Source organism: Capricornis sumatraensis, chromosome 9 (assembly GCF_032405125.1).
Source record: "Capricornis sumatraensis isolate serow.1 chromosome 9, serow.2, whole genome shotgun sequence".
Taxonomy (NCBI): Eukaryota; Metazoa; Chordata; class Mammalia; order Artiodactyla; family Bovidae; genus Capricornis; species Capricornis sumatraensis.
The window spans coordinates 57,001,604-57,020,432 of record NC_091077.1 but is presented as its reverse complement, the minus strand read 5'-3'; the positions used below and the strand labels follow the sequence as shown (position 1 = coordinate 57,020,432).

Below are 18,829 nucleotides of genomic sequence, written 5' to 3'. Positions count from 1 at the left end.
CCTTCTTAGAGATCAGTAGCCTGAATTTCTAAACCTCTAGCTACTTGATATTTTTGATGATCAGCCCCATCCTAAGGCTATCTTAGGGTTTCAATCACCCCATTAGCACAAACTCAGGTTGTTCAAAAGCAGCTCGTTAGGAATAGCAAAAGATACTCCCATCACTCAGGAAATTCTGAGAGTTTTAGGAGCTCTGGCCAAGAACACAGGACAAAGACCAAATGTATTAATATCCCACACTTTGTATCCTCTGTCTAGTAATCATTTTTGGTTTAAAGGCTATATTTCCTAATATCAATATAGTTACATCAGCTTTCAGTTAATTCAGTTCAGTTCAGTTCAGTCACTCAGTCGTGTCTGACTCTTTGCGACCCCATGAATCGCAGTATGCCAGGCCTCCCTGTCCATCACTAACTTCAGAGTTCACTCAGACTCAGGTCCATCGAGTCGGTGATGCCATCCAGCCATCTCATCCTCTGTCGTCCCCTTCTCCTCCTGCCCCCAATCGCTCCCAGCATCAGAGTCTTTTCCAATGAGTCAACTCTTCGCATGAGGTGGCCAAAGTACTGGAGTTTCAACTTTAGCATCATTCCTTCCAAAGAACACCCAGGACTGATCTCCTTTAGGATGCACTGTTTGGATCTCCTTGCAGTCCAAGGGACTCTCAAGAGTCTTCTCCAACACCACAGTTCAAAAGCATCAGTTCTTCGGCACTCAGCTTTCTTCACAGTCCAACTCTCACGTTGATACATGACCACTGGAAAAACCATAGCCTTGACTACACAAACCTTTGTTGACAAAGTAATGTCTCTGCTTTTTAATATGCTATCTAGGTTTGTCATAACTTTCCTTCCAAGGAGTTATTAAGTCTTAATTTCATGGCTACAGTCACCATCTGCAGTGATTTTGGAGCCCCCCAAAATAAAGTCTGACACTGTTTCCACTGTTTCCCCATCTATTTCCCATGAAGTGATGGGACCAGATGCCATGATCTTCATTTTCTGAATGTTGAGCTTTAAGCCAACTTTTTCACTCTCCTCTTTCACTTTCATCAAGAGGCTTTTTATAGTTCCTCTTCACTTTCTGCCATAAAGGTGGTGTCATCTGCATATCTGAGGTTATTGATATTTCTCCCAGCAATCTTGATTCCAGCTTGTGCTTCTTCCAGCCCAGCATTTTTCATTCAGTTAATTAGTATTAATTAATTAACCAGTTTTTAGTTAGTACTTGCCTAGTATATTTTCTTTTAATTAATAATATTGTTGTATAATTTTTGTTTCATTTAAATTTCATACTAATAGCCTGCTAACCATTTTGGGGAGAAGTTCTTCATCAGCTTTCTTGGGAAAAAAAAAACGGTGTAGATGACTAATCCTCCTGCAGCCTGTATCTGCTGGGCCTCACCGTCCTCCTTTGGTGGCAATAATTGTAGCTGAACAAGCAGGCACTGTTCTATCCTATGCTTTTTTTAAGTATTCACCTATTTTAACTAAATAGGAATATTTGAAATCAGTGTTTTATTTATTGTAGTATCTAATTAAAAAGAATTTCAAAGCTTTTTTATGTATTTAAGTAAGTCTTTAATTATCCCTTTGAATTTGAAGTGGATAACCCTATCAGGTCATGATAACCCTAATTTTTAATCTTAACTCATTTAAATTTCAAGATAACCATGGAAAGATTATCAGTAAATGGCTCACTTCTGTGTGAACCCAGATCTTTTTTAGCTTTTTTTAAAACAAGTTTACTGAAATATAGAGTGGATTATTCTGTATCTGTTGTGTTTAATAGGAAAGAAAAGGAACAGCCAAAGTGGACTTTTTGAAGAAGATTGAGAAAGAAGTCCAACAAAAATGGGATGCCAAGAAGGTGTTTGAGGTCAACGCGTCTAATTTAGAGAAACAGACCAGGTGAGCAATCATTTGTGAGGTTCTTCATGTTATACTTCCAGAACCATTGGCTCAGCAACTGCTGTGTGGCAGGAATAAAGCAGATTGTATTTATAATGGCTGAAACAGGCTGAAGGAGGTGACTTCCATTTTCTCTATTTCAAATTAGCATCCTCTTTCCTGTGGAATTCTTTAAGGATTTTTTCCTATGTAAAAGTTTTTAAAAAAACTATTATTTCTCATAGTTAGACAAAGGAGAATGTTTTTAAGTTTTGTCTTTGCTGACTGATAAAAGGATGTCGTTCTGTTACAGAGAATCATATTATAGTGATAATTATCTCCAAAGGCACAGAATATACATTTTGAAGGGTTTCTGTAATCTTATTTTATAAATGTATATTGCCTTGATGTTAAGAATTGACAATAACATAATTAAATGGTATTGGGGAAAAAACAAAAAGTAACTGCTGCTGTACAGTACCATGGTAAATATGTGCATCAATTATAAGTTGAGTTGCAATTTCAGATATGTTGGAATGTAGCAAAATGTGCTTCTTAGAATTGAGGATATACATGGACAATAGCAATAATAGTAGTTACTATTGAACACGTGTTGTTCAAATGCCAAGGCAGTAGGAAATATACTTTTTTTAAACTGTGTGTTCTTGTTTAATCTTAATAATGCTTTAAGTTTACCAATATTTTAATTCTTGTTTTATTGATGAGTATACTAAGACAGAGAGGTTAAGTAACCGGCTTAAGGTTGCATAGCTAGGAATTAATTGACAGGGCTTGGACTTCTTATCAGGACTTTCTAATTCCAAAGTCTATCTTTGCTGTTAAGCTGCACTCCAATGGAATTCTTTTTCTAAGAGAGGAGAAGGATTTGCTCTAAGACAAAGTTTCTGATGTTATACTTTATTTTTTCCAATTTTTTTAAAAAAATTTATTTGTTTATCTGGCTGTGTTGGGTCTTAGTTGCGGCGCCCAGGATCTTCGCTCTTTGTTGCTGCATATGATCTCTTAATTGAGGCTTGTGGGGTCTGGTTCCCTGACTGGACATGGAACCTGAGTCCCCTGCATTGGGAGCATAGAGTTTCTCTAGTGTTATAATTTAAACTAGAATTTGAAGCTTCTGTTTGGTTCTAGAATTTTGGTCAACTCTAAAGTAATTTAAAATAATCTAACATGAATTTGAAAGCTCTTTTGCTCAGTGAAAGAAAATGAACTGAAGAAATTTAGAAATATAACATTGAGTGAAAAAAGAGAATTGAGGAATCTGTGAAGTAGACCGTATTTAAAATAAAGCTCACAAGTGAGTGAAACTAAATGATGTTTAAGGGCATAGACATATGTGCAACTTATTAAAAAACAAAGGAATGTCAAAAGTAAATTTCAAGATAAGGTGATTTCTGGCGGGAGGATGGGGAGGAGCACACGGGTGGCTTCAGTGAATTTCTGAGTTGGATAGGGTGCTTACAGGTGTTCGTTGTGTTTTATAACTTACATATGTCTGCTTGATATACTTGATTCATTAAAAAAAGGACTAAAACATAATTAAGCAGCTTTTAAAAGGTGCTTTTTTAAGTGAATTTGCCACATACGTATTTTGAGGATGTTTTATTTTACTTGAGGGACTTCAAATTGCTTTATGTATAGTGAAAGCATATCTCATTTAATCAGTAAAACATTAAGGTTTTCTATTAATTTTTTTTGTATATTTTTTTTACTCAGTGTTTTAGCTTAAGTTAAACCCTTCAGTATTTGCTACAAGGATATGTATTTCTTTAATGGCCACCTATAAATATCTTATTTTTTTCTAAATCAAAAATATATTTCAATTATAGAGACCTTTTAATTTCTGGATTTATAAATTTAATTTTTGGTATATTTTAAATAACTAAAATTTAAGCAAGTTACTTACAGTAAAATGTTCCCTTGACCACACCCTTAATTGTTAAAGGAATTTAACATTTTCTTTTTTGTACTTTCTTACATGATTGTTTTGCAGCAAGGACAAGTACTTTGTAACCTTTCCATATCCATATATGAATGGGCGCCTTCACTTGGGACACACATTTTCTTTATCTAAATGTGAGGTAAAGCTTCTTTTTTGTTTAATATAATGGAATGGAGGGTCTTTAATGAATACTCTTTTGAAGAAAATGACATCTATAGAATTTATTTCCTGTTAAGGGAACTTAGAGTTCCTTAATTTTAAGCATGGTTTTTATATTTAAATAATTTAAGTTTTCTATTTTCACATGCTGTATGTGTGTGTGCACAGGGTTCTAGGTATGTGTATATGTTCAAAAGTAATTCTTAGGTTGGTGAAGACATAGAAAAAAAGTGTAACTCTGGAATGACTATAACATCTAACTGGTGCTCTAAAGGAAGATGGGAAGAGGAAAACAAAACTAATTGTGAGAAGTCAGAATTTTGTATTCATCTAGCATTTACATTTGTAGTTTAAAATTGATTTTCTCTCTGTAGTTTGCAGTTGGGTACCAGAGACTGAAAGGGAAGACTTGCCTGTTTCCTTTTGGTTTACACTGTACTGGAATGCCCATTAAGGTAAGATTGCTTGGGGATTGTTGTGTACTCTTTTTAGCCTAGAGCAAATAGTAATATCCAATTCAAGAATTTGAAATAGGGTTTTAAAATACATACTTCTGTACTATGTTAAAGTATTTTTTTGAAATGAATTGAATTTATTATAGTAAAATTAATTTTTAGAAAACATTTGAAGAAGTGCTTAAAGGGCAAACATTAAGGTCTGAGTGATTTCTAACTAATTTTGATATCTTTTGGTTACCTTATATATTCACATTTCTGTTTTAGAATTAGATAATGACTACTAACAAGTACAGTGGACACTGTTTTGTGCATTCATGGCATATATAGGCTGTTGGTCTAAAATAATGAACAGTTCTATTTCAGTCATTTTAGTAAGTGTCTTAAATTTGTCATAAACTTATATTAAAAATAATTGTTAATATAAAATGGGCAAGAAAAACACATTTGAAAGGATTCCCTAAATCCTTGGGAGTTGGGAAATTTAACTTCTTTTTATGCGCCAGTCTTTTATTTTGAAAAATGTCCTACCTATAGGGAAGGTAAAAGGACGGTACAGTGAACAGCCAGATACCCTTCACTTACAGTTACCAAATATTAACATTTGCACAGTTGCTCTAGTTCTGTCTCTCAGCATACAATACATGCATGCTTTTTTCTTTCTTCGTCTATGAACTCATTGAAAGTAAGTTGGCAGACTTCATGGTGTGTCACCCCTAAACACTCCAGCTTTTATCTGTTGAGAACAAAGCCATTCTTCTACATTGTCACTATCCCATTTTCCTCTCCAAGAAATTAATCATTGATGTAATATTATCATGATCTAATCTATAGTCAAATCTCCCTAGCTGTCCCAAAATGTCTTTTCTGACAGGTTTTTACTTTTTATGCTTCCTACTGTCTGACATCAAAAGCCGTATGTCAACTTGTATCATTTTAGTAATATTAATAATGTCCATGTTTCTTCATTCTAAAGTTAACTTTTCTCTTTTTTCATTAAGAAGTAATTTATGGAATGATACCTTAAGACCCTTTGAATATCTGGTTACCCAATAACTCAGTGGTTTTAGCATCCTTTCATGATCCTGTCTTTCAGTAGTTGAATTTGTGGTTGTAAAATGATGACTTTCTAGTTGTCACGTTTTTTCCCGTTTATTAACTGAAATTCTTCTTTTTAGAAGCATCCCTTCCCTTTTTGAAGATTCACAACTTTATATTTGTATTTTTTTTTAAACTTTAACACTGTATGCTGCTGCTAAGTCGCTTCAGTCATGTCCGACTCTGTGCGACCCCATAGATGGCAGCCCACCAAGCTTCCCCATTCCTGGGATTCTCCAGGCAAGAACACTGGAGTGGGTTGCCATTTCCTTCTCCAATGCGTGAAAGTGAAGTCGCTCAGTCGGGTCCAACTCTTATTGACCCCATGGACTGTAGCCTACCAGGCTCCATCCATGGGATTTTCCAGGCAAGAGTACTGGAGTGGGGTGCCATTGCCTTCTCCATTAACACTGTATACGTGGTGTCATCTTTGTTTGTGACAGTGAACTCATTATAGGGTACACTTGAAAAGAGCTGAAGTTGAGAATGTAGGTTCATGTTATAATTTCTGTAGCTCACTAGCTTTATAACCTTGGATAAATCACTTCATCTTTCAGTGTCTGTTTTCTAGCATATTATCTCTCGTCCTACCTACCTAGTAGCCTTGTGATGATAAATAATATAGTATATGTGACAGTAATCTTTAAATTGAGAAATGTAGTTTTTAGAGTTGTTTTCAATATGATAATATATCTTTATTCTTGTACTTCTGACACCTAACATAAATTATATTGCATTGAGTCATTGCCAAGTAAACGAAGTAAATTAGTGAATTTTTAGGTACATGATTTGTATCATGAGTTTTCTGTAATGATCTACACATCTATAGATGTATTGCTAAAAAGTTCAGAGTCAGTATTAGTTGGCCATAGAAACAACAAAAAGACTCAAAGTGTTCTACCTTGGAATTTTTAACTTTACTGCCTCTAATGTTGTGTTTTTTGTAGGCATGTGCTGATAAATTGAAAAGAGAAGTAGAACTTTATGGTTGCCCCCCTGATTTCCCAGATGAGGAAGAGGAAGAGGAAGAAATCAATGTTAAAACAGAAGATATAATAATTAAGGATAAAGCTAAAGGAAAAAAGGTTTGGTAACTTGATGATACTTATTTTGGTTGAAGTTTTATTTATATTTGTCAGATTTATATGTACATTCCCAGAGTAACAATATAGTAGTATCTGACACATAAAGTGTAGTCACTAATTTTTAAAAAGTAATGAAGCAAAAATATCTTTCTCACCTTTTGATTGCCTTTTCCCTCCTTTTTACTTTATTTTGAAATAATTTTAGACTTACAGAATTGCAAGATTGCGTAGGGTTCCTTTACATCTTATATAACCATAGTACTGTCCTCAAATCTAAGAAACCAACATTTGAACAATACTGTTTGAGAAACTACCAACTTCATTTGGTTTCACCAGTTTTTCCTTAGCATTCTTTTTTGTTCTAAGATCCTATCCAAAATCCCATCTTGTATTTGCTTGTCATGTCTCTTCTGTCTTGTCTTCCTGATCTTAGCACTTCTGAAAAGGACTGGTCAGATAACTTATAAAGTATCTCTTGTTTTAGGCTTGTCTAATGCTTTCTCATGAGTAGATTGAGAGGTGTTGTGTCTTCAGTGAATCCAGTCAAGGAGTATAAGATATTGATATGTCTTATTACTGGTGATGTTAACCTTGATCATTTGGTTTAGGTGGTATCTGTCAGCTTTCCTACTGTGAAGATTTCATTTTTCCCTTTGTGATTCATGTATGGTTTGGGAGAGATACTTTGAGACTATGGGAATAACATCTTGTTTTTTTAAAAAATATATATTTCCTCACTAATTTTAGCATTCATCAGTGGATCTTGCCTGCACTGGTTATTGCTGTTTTGTTCTAATGTTGATTTTCTGTTTCTCTCATCCTTCTACACTTACTATGTGGAGTTCTTCTGTTTCTTCTTCATTTACTTATTTCTTTTTTGTATCAGTGTGGATTCATGCATATTTATTTATTCTTTGAGTTATAATCTAATACTATTGGTTTTTGTTGTTGTTGTTGCTGAGTTATTGTTATTGCTCAGATTGTTCTAGCATTGGCCATTAAGGGAATCTTTAGGTTGGCTCCTTTGTCCACTTGACATGCGCTCATCTTTTCTTTTATTCCTTTTTTTTTTTTTTCCTGAGCACTTCTGTACTTTCAGGTGCCACAAGATGCTGCAAGCTCATTTTCTCTTCTCCCTATTTTAGCCCTGGAGTTAGCCACTTTTCCAAGGAGTCCTTTTTCCTTTTATTGAAAAATGGTATTTAGAAACTAAATTCTGAGTGCTAGGTATGCTCATTGTTTCTAGATCTTCTCTGTAGAAAGAGCAAGGAAATATGTGTATGTCTACTGCTAAGTCGCTTCAGTCGTGTCCAGCTCTGTGCGACCCCACAGACGGCAGCCCATGAGGTTCCACCGTCCCTTAGATTCTCCAGGCAAGAACACTGGAATGGGTTGCCATTTCCTTCTCCAATGTATGAAAGTGAAAAGTGAAAGTGAAGTTGCTCAGTCATGTCTGACTCTTAGCGACCCCATGGACTGTAGCCCACCAGGCTCCTCCGTCCATGGGATTTTCCAGGCAAGAGTGCTGGAGTAGGGTGCCATTGCCTATGTATGTGTCTGTATTTACTTCTTTGTATTTTTTTAAAATGAGGTTTTTTCTTTTTTTTTGTTAATGTAAACACTTTATTTATTTTTGGCCATACCAACCAGGAATCTTAGTTCCCTGACCAACGATCAAACCCACACCCACAGCAATGAAAGAGCCAGATCTTAACTACTGGATTGACCAGGAATTCCTGTATTTTTTCTTTATTTAAAATATTTTTTCCTTTTCTGTTATGGTGGTTTTTTTTTTTTGCAGCATATTGAATATAGTTCCTTGTGCTATACAGTAGGACCTTGTTGTTTACTTATCTGTGTATAATAATTTAAATCTGCTGTTCCCAAACTCCTAAACAACCCCTCTCCCACTCCCCTTGTCTTTGGCAATCACAGATCTATTCTCTATATCTTTGAGTCTATTTCTGTTTCAAAGGTAAGTTCATTTGTGTCATATTTTAGATTATCCACATATAAGTGATATCATATAGCATTTGTTGTTCTCTTTCTGTCTCTATTTTTTCTAAGTGCATACTGATGCCTCTGGCTCTATGTTAGCACCACAGGGCTCATTCTAGCATTCTCCCTTTGCTTATTTGTGACTCCTTTCTCCAACAGTAGGGAACCTAGCTCTCATTATTTACAGCATATCTGTTATTTGTTCAGTTGTCTACCAGTAGTTACAGAACAGTTTTACCAACTAAAATACATTGGTTGTGTATAGTTCATTTTGTCTTTAGAATCTAGTCAACATGCTATTCCCTACTCCAGTACTCTTGCCTGGAAAATCCCGTGGGTGGAGGAGCCTGGTGGGCTGCAGTCCATGGGATCGCTAAGAGTCAGACACGACTGAGCGAGTTCACTTTCACTTTTCACTTTCCTGCACTGGAGAAGGAAATGGCAACCCATTCCAGTGTTCTTGCCTGGAGAATCCCAGGGACGGCGGAGCCTGGTGGGCTGCCGTCTCTGGGGTCGCACAGAGTCGGACATGACTGAAGCAACTTAGCAGCAGCAGCAACATGCTATTTTCCGGTTACTTCTAAAGTTCTTTCTTTCCTACCCCTTTAGTGTGGTTATAGCGTGCATTTGTAATACAGTTAGATAACTTTGTCACAGTCTGCTTTCTATCTTGAGTTCCTCCAACATCCTGGTCAGTTTTTTTTTTTTTTTAATTTACATAAAGTAAAATTCACTCTTTGGAATATATCATTGGCTTGGTTTGACAAATGCACAGAGTCTTGTTTCTGCCACCACGGTACATAGAGATCGGTTTCCTTAGTCCCGTGATTCCTCCTCCTACCTTTTTATAGTTTTATGGTCCAACACCTTTGCCCACCTTCAGTCCCTGGCATGTGGTTACTTTTTTGATATTGATAAATGTTGGAAAAGGAGGAAACTCTAGTTAGTAGTTTATTCATAACTAAAAAAGATTCATGTGGTATTTGAAAAAAGGAAATAGAGAAGGTTTGGTGCTAAGAACTTATCTTTGTGATGATAATTTTTTTATGGTTCCATCCATTTACTTACCTTTGGTGTCAGAATACAGGTTTGGCATATAAAACAGTGCATCCAGATTCTGCAGTATTCCTATATGTCAGTAATATTGTTTTAGAGTTTAAAAAAACTACCAAATAGGATCATTCATTTAAAATTATTATGGTTCTGGAGTTTGTTAACTGGTTGTTAGTTGTTCTTTAATGGAGTTTGGTTTTGCTGGTTATTTTCAGAGTAAAGCGGCTGCTAAAGCTGGATCTTCTAAATACCAGTGGGACATTATGAAGTCCCTCGGCCTTTCTGATGATGAGATAGTCAAATTTTCTGAAGCAGAACATTGGCTTGAATATTTCCCACCACTGGCTGTCCAGGATCTGAAGAGAATGGGTTTGAAGGTATGCTGGTCACCTCTGTAGTTTAAGGCAATGTGAAGAACACAGTTATATTCGTGTGACTATACAAGATTTGTACCGCCTCTTAATTTAGAATAATATATTCCATCAGTATTCCACGAATGGCTTGGTACTGTTATTTTCTGATTAGAGCCACATGGGCCTTGAGGTAAGCAATGAAGTATTTTAATGTTTGTTGTTTTGGAATATATATAGATATACTAGCAATTAGTAAAAAGGAGTACTGTTCAAGTGAAGAAACCCACAACATTGTAAATTAACTGTATTTCAATAAAATAAAAAAAAAGAGATTTGAAGAAACCCAAGTGTAGCTTGAATATTTAGGGACACAAAAAGATGTTGTTTCAGTGTTCCTTCTTAATTTATTATAATTCCTATATTTTTAATATGTAAATATATATGTTTAAAAGCTTACCTATTAAGCATAAATTAATGTGATAATTGTGACATATATTTAATAGATGGAACTTGAAGTTTTTTGGTTTGCTTTTGACATTTGATATAATTCTACATTGAAAAGTTAGGAGTAGGTGAGTAAATAATTGATTCATGGGAATTCCTTTTTGTAGAGACTATATAAATTTCTAAAAAATTACCATTTCCTTTCTCCTCCTGTAGGTAGATTGGCGCCGGTCCTTCATCACCACTGATGTTAATCCTTACTATGATTCATTTGTCAGGTGGCAGTTTCTAACATTAAAAGAAAGAAGCAGAATTAAGTTTGGGAAGCGGTGAGTTTGTTGTCCTTCAGTTTAATAAAGCAAAATCATATAATTCCTGTATTGTAATTCACTGTGCCCAGAGCCTACTTTTTTCCATTATCTTTTCTCTTTTTATAATTCCTCTTTTTGTTCTCTTATTTCTTTTGGTTTCCTTTTTGTCTGGCCAGTGTCTTAATTTCTTTGAGCTGCTTAGTGTTTGTGACAAATAGAACCTGGGAGAATAGGGGGTCTCACTAAACATTCTACTTTTATCGTCTCAGGAAAGATTCTCTTAAGTATTCTAGCCAAGTAGAAAAATAATTGTATTTGTGTTTTAGTTTATCCTTTTTCTCTATAAATTGTTCTATAAAGTTCTCCCTTGATCATATGGGCTCATTAAAAGGTATTTGCATTTCAAAAGCTTATTTATATTCTACAGTCTTCTGTTTCATACCACAAAGCCAAGATCAGTGAATATTTTTCAGTGGTATTACCTTTGATGAAGGCAAAAAGCTTTCATTGAGCAACTGTGTTGGCAACAAAATTCCCCATAAAAGCATAAAAATGATGTAGACATTTACTCAGAAGTTTTAGTTAGAAGAAATATTGTGAGATGTTAGGAACAACACTGACAAATCCATTAGGATAAAACTTGTACAGTGTAATGTTTGTCATTTATTTTTTATTTTAGGTATACCATTTATTCTCCAAAAGATGGACAGCCTTGCATGGATCATGACAGACAAACTGGGGAGGTAATTATTTGTGACATAGAATATTTATTGTAATAATTCTTAATGTGGTCACAGAGTTTAAGAAATAAATCAGAAACCTAAAAATAGCTTTATTCCAGTATTGAGGTGTAAGTCATGATACTCTGGTGGCTGTTAAAGAGGGAGGCAGATTGTCATCATAGGTACCTGTATCTTCTCTAGAACCTTTTCTAGAACTTTGGTGGTAGGTTTAGCTGCATCAGCTTGTGCTGGAAAAGCACATTCTTGGATTTTTTTTTTTTTTGGTCACTCAGCTTGGCTTGCAGGATTCCCAGATCAGGGATTGAACCTGGACCCTTGGCAGTGAAAGCGTGGTGTCCTAACCACTACACTGCCAGAGAATTCCTAGAGAAGTAGATTCTTGAACCTCACCCCTAAATTGCTGAATCAGAAGCTCTGAGGGTGGAGCCCAGGAATCTGTCTTTTAATGTGTTCTCTGTGTGATTCATATGCCTGCTCATGTTTGAGAAGCACCACTTGGAGAGTGCACGGTTCTAAAAAGAGACCATGAGGAAAGGTAATGAGATATGTGGTTCACTCATGTACACAGATTCCATTTATACTTGCTTTGGTCACATGCCTGCTTATTTTCAAAGTACTTCAAGTCATGCATGACATCAGTTCATTCTGCATTCCTGGAAGACACATTAGTGACATTGTTCCCTGTAATACTTGGATGAAGCAAGGGTAAATCATTTGTCTAAATCCTTGGCAGAGTAAATCAACAACAGTGAACTTTGTAGTCCCTATGAGTGTGTCATTCTCTGTTACCACCTTTGAACACATTCATAGGCTAGTGACTACCTTTCAAAATCAGCCTTCAATTATGATGTAACTTATCTGACAGAAGTGAGAGTTGATCAAAATTTTGAAAGATTTGAGAGCCTTCAGAAGGCTAGTTTACTATGTTAAGCTTTAGTATAGTCAATGATAGCAACATCTTAAGTTTCAATAGTACATTATAGTTTTTCAAAGCATTTTGTCATTATCATTATGTGTCATTATCTTATGTGTTCCTCAGGACAGTGCTGTGTTAGGCACAGCACAGTTTTTTATTTTTTAAATTTTTAATTAATTTTATTTTTTATGAAGAAATGAAGGTTCAGAGTGATTGTGACTCCTTGTGGCAGGCCACAAGTGAGGGCCCAAGCTAGGTTTTGAATACACATCATTTGATCCCTGGTCCATCGTATGTCTCTGATGACTGCTCTGTAGGATTGATATTGATTGTATCTTCTAACTCCCATTTTGGCAAACACTGTTTTGGCTGATTAATCCCAGTCACTCTCCCCTTGTTCTCCCCTCTCGAGAGAGCTCTTAGCAAACCTTACTCAGTAGTCTGGACCTCCTTGACCAGTTCTGTCTGGTGTGGGGTAGGATGGTGGTCTCTCAAGTCATTTCTTACACATTAGGCTTCCATGTGGTCAACACACCACTGACAGTCTTTTCATTGGAAGGAAGAATTATTCTAGCAGTGCAAGAACCCATCTTAGAAATTTGAATCAGATCTCTTGCATAGATTAGGTTTACTCCAACTCTTTTCTCTTTCAAATTTTTATTTTGTTTAGGGTGTTGGACCTCAGGAATATACTTTAATCAAGTTGAAAGTGCTTGAGCCATACCCATCCAAATTAAGGTAGGTTTGTCAAAGAATTGTGGCTTCATCTTTTTGAAACATCAGATAGTTGTGATAGAATCCACAACATATTTTGCGTAAATGTGTTTTTTTCTTCTTAGTGGCTTGAAAGGGAAAAATATCTTCTTGGTAGCTGCTACTCTCAGACCTGAGACTATGTTTGGACAAACAAACTGTTGGGTTCGCCCTGATATGAAGTACATTGGATTTGAGACAATGAATGGCGATATATTCATCTGCACCCAAAGAGCTGCAAGAAATATGTCATACCAGGGCTTTACCAAGGACAATGGAGTGGTACCTGTTGTTAAAGAGTTAATGGGAGAGGTAAGTTGGGTAGTGGAATTTATTTTAGGGCATGCATTTAGAGGAAAATGTCAGAAATGAAATTTGAGAAAAGAATGTTTAAAAAAACATTTTAGTTGAGGTATACGTACAGTCAGGTGTGTAAGTCGTAAGTGTGTATTTTGGTATGTCTTCAAATGTTATGCACCACTTAAATCAAGGGATGTACAGTTGGAGCACTCCAGAAGGCACTCTCCTGTCCATTTCACATCCCTGCTTCTGCAGAGGTAACCACTAACGTGACTTAAGTCACCAAAGATGAGTCGCTCTTCATGAACTTTACATAGTGAAATTGTATAGTCTGTACTCTTTTATGTCTAGCTTCTTTGGCTCAATGTGATGCCTGTGAGATTCACCCATGTATATGTAGTAGTAGTTTGTTCTTTTTGTTTGCTTTTTAATTGCTGCGGTATATTCATTGTGTGACCACATCAGTAAAACAGCATTTTTATTTATGTATTTATTAGAAAATATTTTTTTTTGACCATACTATGTGGCTTGTGGGATCTTAGTTCCCCGACCAGGGATTAAGCCCCAGGCCCCTGGCAGAGGAAGCATGGAGTCCTAACCACTGGATTGTCAGGGAATTCCCTAAAATAGCATTTTTGAATCTTATGTTTCTGCTCAGTAATTATCTGATTGAAAAATACAGTTCTCCTCAAGAGATTTAGTATATAGCTGCAGTAGACATTATATTACTCCTTTTGAAAAACGGGTCGTTTTTGCTGTGCGTGGGCATTCTCTAGCTGCAGTGAGCAGGGGCTGCTCTCTAGTTGCGGTGCTCGGACTGCTCCCTGCGGTGGCTTCTCTTGTTGCAGAGCACAGGCTCTAGACACATGGGCTTCAGTAGATGTGGCACATGGGCTTAGTTGCTCCATGGCATGTGGGATCTTTCCTGATAAGGGATCGAACCTGTGTCTGCTGTATTGGCAGGTGAATTCTTAACACTGAACTACCAGGAAAGTCCCGATACTACTTTTTTAATATGATTACCCGTGTTCCTGGTATGCAGTAGCAGCTGCTTTTTTTCTGGAAAGGAAGTCTTGATCTTAACTAAATCCCTGATGGCTCAGCCAGTAAAGAATCTGCCTACAATGCAGGAGACCCAGGAGACTTGGGCTGGATCCTTGGGTCGGGAAGATTCCCTGGAGGAAGAGATGGCAACCCACTCTAGTATTCTTGCCTGGAGAATCCCATGCACAGAGGAGCCTGGTGGGCCTCAGTCCGTGGGGCCGCACAGAGTCGGATATGACTGTGCATGAGCACGTGTAGTATCCTTAGAGTTTATTTTACTTAGGTTTATTTTGCTTATTTACTAGGGTGTTTTATTCCCTTTGGTTAAGTGCTGATCTTCGGTATCTTAATAAAAAATCTTTTAAAAGAAAAAGATGAGTAGAATACCATCTCAATTCTCCTTTTGAATTGGACTTTTATTTCTTATTTTGTAAATTTATTTTTTGACTAGATTACTAAATATTCATAAGACTCAAAATTTAAAAGACAAAAAGAAGGGATTCCCTGGTTGCCAAGTGGTTAGGACTCTGTGATTTCACTGCCAAGGGCACATGTTCCATCCCTGGTTGGGGAACTGAGATTCTGCAGGCTGTGCAGCCAAAAAAAAAAGAAAAGGTACACAAAATACTCCCAATCACTCAGTTCTCTCTTCCATAAGCAGTCAGTGAAACCAGTGTCTTGTGAATCCTTCCAGAAGTATTTCATGTATATACGAGCAAATACATACATATATATTCTTTAGCCCTCTTTTTTTACACACAAATGGCACTGTATTTCATCACATTGTTCGGTGTTTTACTTTCTTTTTTACTTAGCTATTTCTTGGTAATAAACATCTCCTTGTTCTCATTCTTTCTTTTTTTTGGCTATGCCATGTGGCTTTTAGGATCTTAATTCCCTCACCAGGGGTTGAACCTGGGCCCTTGGCAGTGAAAGTAGAGTCCTAACCACTGGACTGCCGAGGAATTCCTTCTGTTCTTATTTTTTACTGTTACACAGTATTCCATTGTTTGGCTGTGCCACAAATTATTTAATGACTCTGTATAATGGATATTTGAATAGCTTCATCTGTTATAAGCAGTCCTGCCACATCTCATTATTTCCTAATGTTAGAGTTCCGTCTGAGAGGTTTTGGGGAACAGTATTAATGACAAAAGGTTTTTTTTTCTTGCTCTTACATGCAACTTCTTTCCTTGTTAATTTGAGCAGATTCTGGTATGAGGGAAATGGGTGATATAATTTTAAAAATAGCTTTAAACTGTTAATGATATTTAGCCTTTATCAGTATGGCTCCAAATTCTATAAGCAACTTATATATATGGGTAAAGGAAACTATATGGAATTGAAAAGTGCATTTCTGTAGCATCTTCTTTTTTTTTTATTTTAAAGAGAAACTAGATATGTCTTCTTAACTGTCTTTTTAATTATTGTTTAAAATAGAAACACAGAGACATAATATTCTATCTTGTTGATGTCTCATATTTAATTAAGTGATTAAAAAAAAATCATTGAAAGTCTTAGTTGTTTCCAGGTTTTGCTAATGTAGTTAACACAGCATTGGGCAGATTCTCAAAGAATCTTTTGAGGTAAATTCCTAGAATTGGATTGCTGGGTCCAAGCTGTGTGAACATTTTTGTGACTCTTGCTGTGGATTCCTATATTGTTTTCCTCAAGGAGTGCAACGTTAGAAGCAATATGTTAGTGTACTAATTTCCTCACAACATTACAAGATTTGGGCTTTATAATTATTTTCAGTTATTTCTAGTCTAGTAGGTAAAAAAGAATGAATTTTGCTGATTACTAGCTTCTCATGGCTTAAAATATAAACATAGTTTTAAAATTTAATGATTAGAATAAGTTACTTCCTCTTTATACTGATCTTTTTTCTTACATAGGATATTCTTGGTGCATCACTTTCTGCACCTTTAACATCTTACAAGGTGATCTATGTTCTCCCAATGCTCACCATCAAGGAGGATAAAGGTAAAGAGTTTACTTCTTTGTAGAAATTCTTCGGTGGACACATTCTGGTTGTTATTAGTTAATTCCACATTTTCCTTTACAAGGCACTGGTGTGGTCACAAGTGTTCCTTCTGACTCTCCTGATGATTTTGCTGCCCTCAGAGACTTGAAGAAAAAGCAGGTAAGTTTCTGTGTTTCATGTTCACATTTCCTCTTTCTCATCGCATTTGTTAGGCATCACTGAACTATTGGATTAGGCTGAAAAACTATGCAGATATCTTTTTTAATGCTATCTTTAACCTGTTTCTTGATACTTATATGTTTTCCTGTGACTTGAATTTTAAAAATAATATTTCATAGAACCTTGTTTTTTTTTTGGCTGTCTCACGAGGCATGGGGGATCTTAGTTCCCCAACTAGGGATTGAACCTGCGCCCTCTGCTGTGGAGGCGTGATGTCTTAACCACTGGACAGCCAGGGAAGTCCCCGTAGAATCTTTTTTAAGACTTTTTTTTTAGGGCAGTTTTAGGTTCATAATAAAAATAGAGAGGAAGGCACAGAGATTCCCATGTAATACCCCCTGCTTCAACACCTGCATAGCCTCCCCCATTGTTAGTGTCACTCACTGGAGTGGTATGTTTTTATCAAAGGTGAACCTACATTGACGTCATAACTACCCAGAGTCCATAGTTTACCTTAGGGTTCATTCTTGGTGTTGTACATTCTGTGGGTTTGTGCAAACATTTAATGACGTGTGTCCATCATTGTGATATACAGAGTATTTTCACTGCCTTAAAAATCCTCTGTGCTCTTGTTCATCTCTCTTCCCTCCCACTCCTGGCAACCACTGATCTTTTTAATTGTCACCATAGTTTTACCTTTCCCGAAAGTTGTGTAATAGTTGGATTCATATGGTATGTAGCTTTCTTAGACTTTCTTTCAGTTAGTAATAAGCATTTTGGTTTCTCATGTCTTTTCATAGCATGATAGCTTGTTTCTTTTTAGCACTGAATAATATTCTGTTGTCTGGATGTATGTTTATTCATTCACCTGCTGAAGAGCAACCTGATTGCTAACAAGAGAAAGTTTTGTAAAAACAAGTTTTCTGATACTTGCATTTTCATTGCAACTGGAATGTGAACTTCATTTTAAGTGATATGCGTGTGTCTATGTGAACTTTTGCTTTTGACTGTATAGTTTCATCATTTACGCTATTCAGTCTAACTTAAACTGTTTAGTTTTTAAAAGTCATACATCCCTTCTTGAGATTTTTTTCTATAAAATTAAAAAATTGGTCGTTATGGAGAGAAGAAGAAAAATACTTCAAGAAAATTTTAGAGGGTACTTCTCTTAATGAAAATACCAGAAAAATATTGATCATTAGTGTTAACTTTTTTTTGTTTTTGTAGGCTTTACGAGTGAAGTACGGCATTAGAGATGACATGGTCTTGCCATTTGAACCTGTGAGTACATAGATGATTCAGAATATTAATGTCCATCTTTTCATTAGAGGAAGAAAAGAGCTAACACTCGTAACAGAATTAAATAATTGGTTCAGTTCAGTTCAGTCTGTTAGTCGTGTCCGATTCTTTGTGACCCCATGGACAGCAGCACGCCAGGCCTCCCTGTCCATCACCAACTCACAGAGAATGAAAATAAGAGGGAGTTTAAGAGTTTACTTACTTTAATTTGATATCTGCTGTGATGGATAAGAGCAAACAAAAAACTTTAACAGTAGGCATTTTCTTAGCTCTTGGCACCTGCAGTTCCAGAACAAACAAATAGTTTGTCTTTTAGTATCACCAATTCTGTAGTAACTTATTTTCTAATGTGGCAGATTTCCAGGCTTCTAAAGATAAAATTTTGCCATGTTACTCATGAATGTTTATGTTTTCATGTTAGTGTCTTTAGAAATGTAAATTACTAGTTAATAATTTTCATGGAGACTCCAGAAGACTTAATATAAATCAGGAAAAAGACCATCCATAAATTTAGTTGTTTACCTCATTTCGCTGGCTTTCCAGGTGTCGCTAGTGGTAAAGAATCTGCCTGCCAATGCAGGATACATAAGAGACTAGGGTTCAATCCCTGGGTCTAGAAGATCCCCTGGAATAGGAAATGGCAACCTACTCCAGTATTCTTGCCTGGAGAATCCCATGGAGAGAGAAGCCTGGCAGGCTACAGTCCATAGGGTTGCAGAGTGTTTGACATGACTAAAATGATTCAGCACACATGCATGCATCATTTTGCCAGTTTTGAACATTATTCAGTAAATTATATGCCCAGTGAGGGCTTGAGAGCTGTGGA

The 18,829-nt window shown here is 36.1% G+C and overlaps 1 protein-coding gene across 2 annotated transcripts in view; it reads left to right on the top strand.

Annotated features, from left to right (window-relative positions):
• LARS1 (leucyl-tRNA synthetase 1) overlaps nt 1–18,829 on the top strand; it is a 65,770-nt gene that overhangs the window by 8,164 nt on the left and 38,777 nt on the right. For both annotated transcript variants that reach the window (XM_068979456.1, XM_068979457.1), the window contains exons 2-13: nt 1,792–1,910; nt 3,901–3,988; nt 4,383–4,463; nt 6,509–6,646; nt 9,913–10,074; nt 10,711–10,823; nt 11,485–11,548; nt 13,135–13,202; nt 13,304–13,529; nt 16,457–16,544; nt 16,628–16,704; nt 17,932–17,985. In XM_068979456.1, the coding sequence (XP_068835557.1) occupies nt 1,792–1,910; nt 3,901–3,988; nt 4,383–4,463; nt 6,509–6,646; nt 9,913–10,074; nt 10,711–10,823; nt 11,485–11,548; nt 13,135–13,202; nt 13,304–13,529; nt 16,457–16,544; nt 16,628–16,704; nt 17,932–17,985 (1,278 nt within the window). The remainder of the gene's footprint in view (nt 1–1,791; nt 1,911–3,900; nt 3,989–4,382; nt 4,464–6,508; nt 6,647–9,912; nt 10,075–10,710; nt 10,824–11,484; nt 11,549–13,134; nt 13,203–13,303; nt 13,530–16,456; nt 16,545–16,627; nt 16,705–17,931; nt 17,986–18,829) is intronic.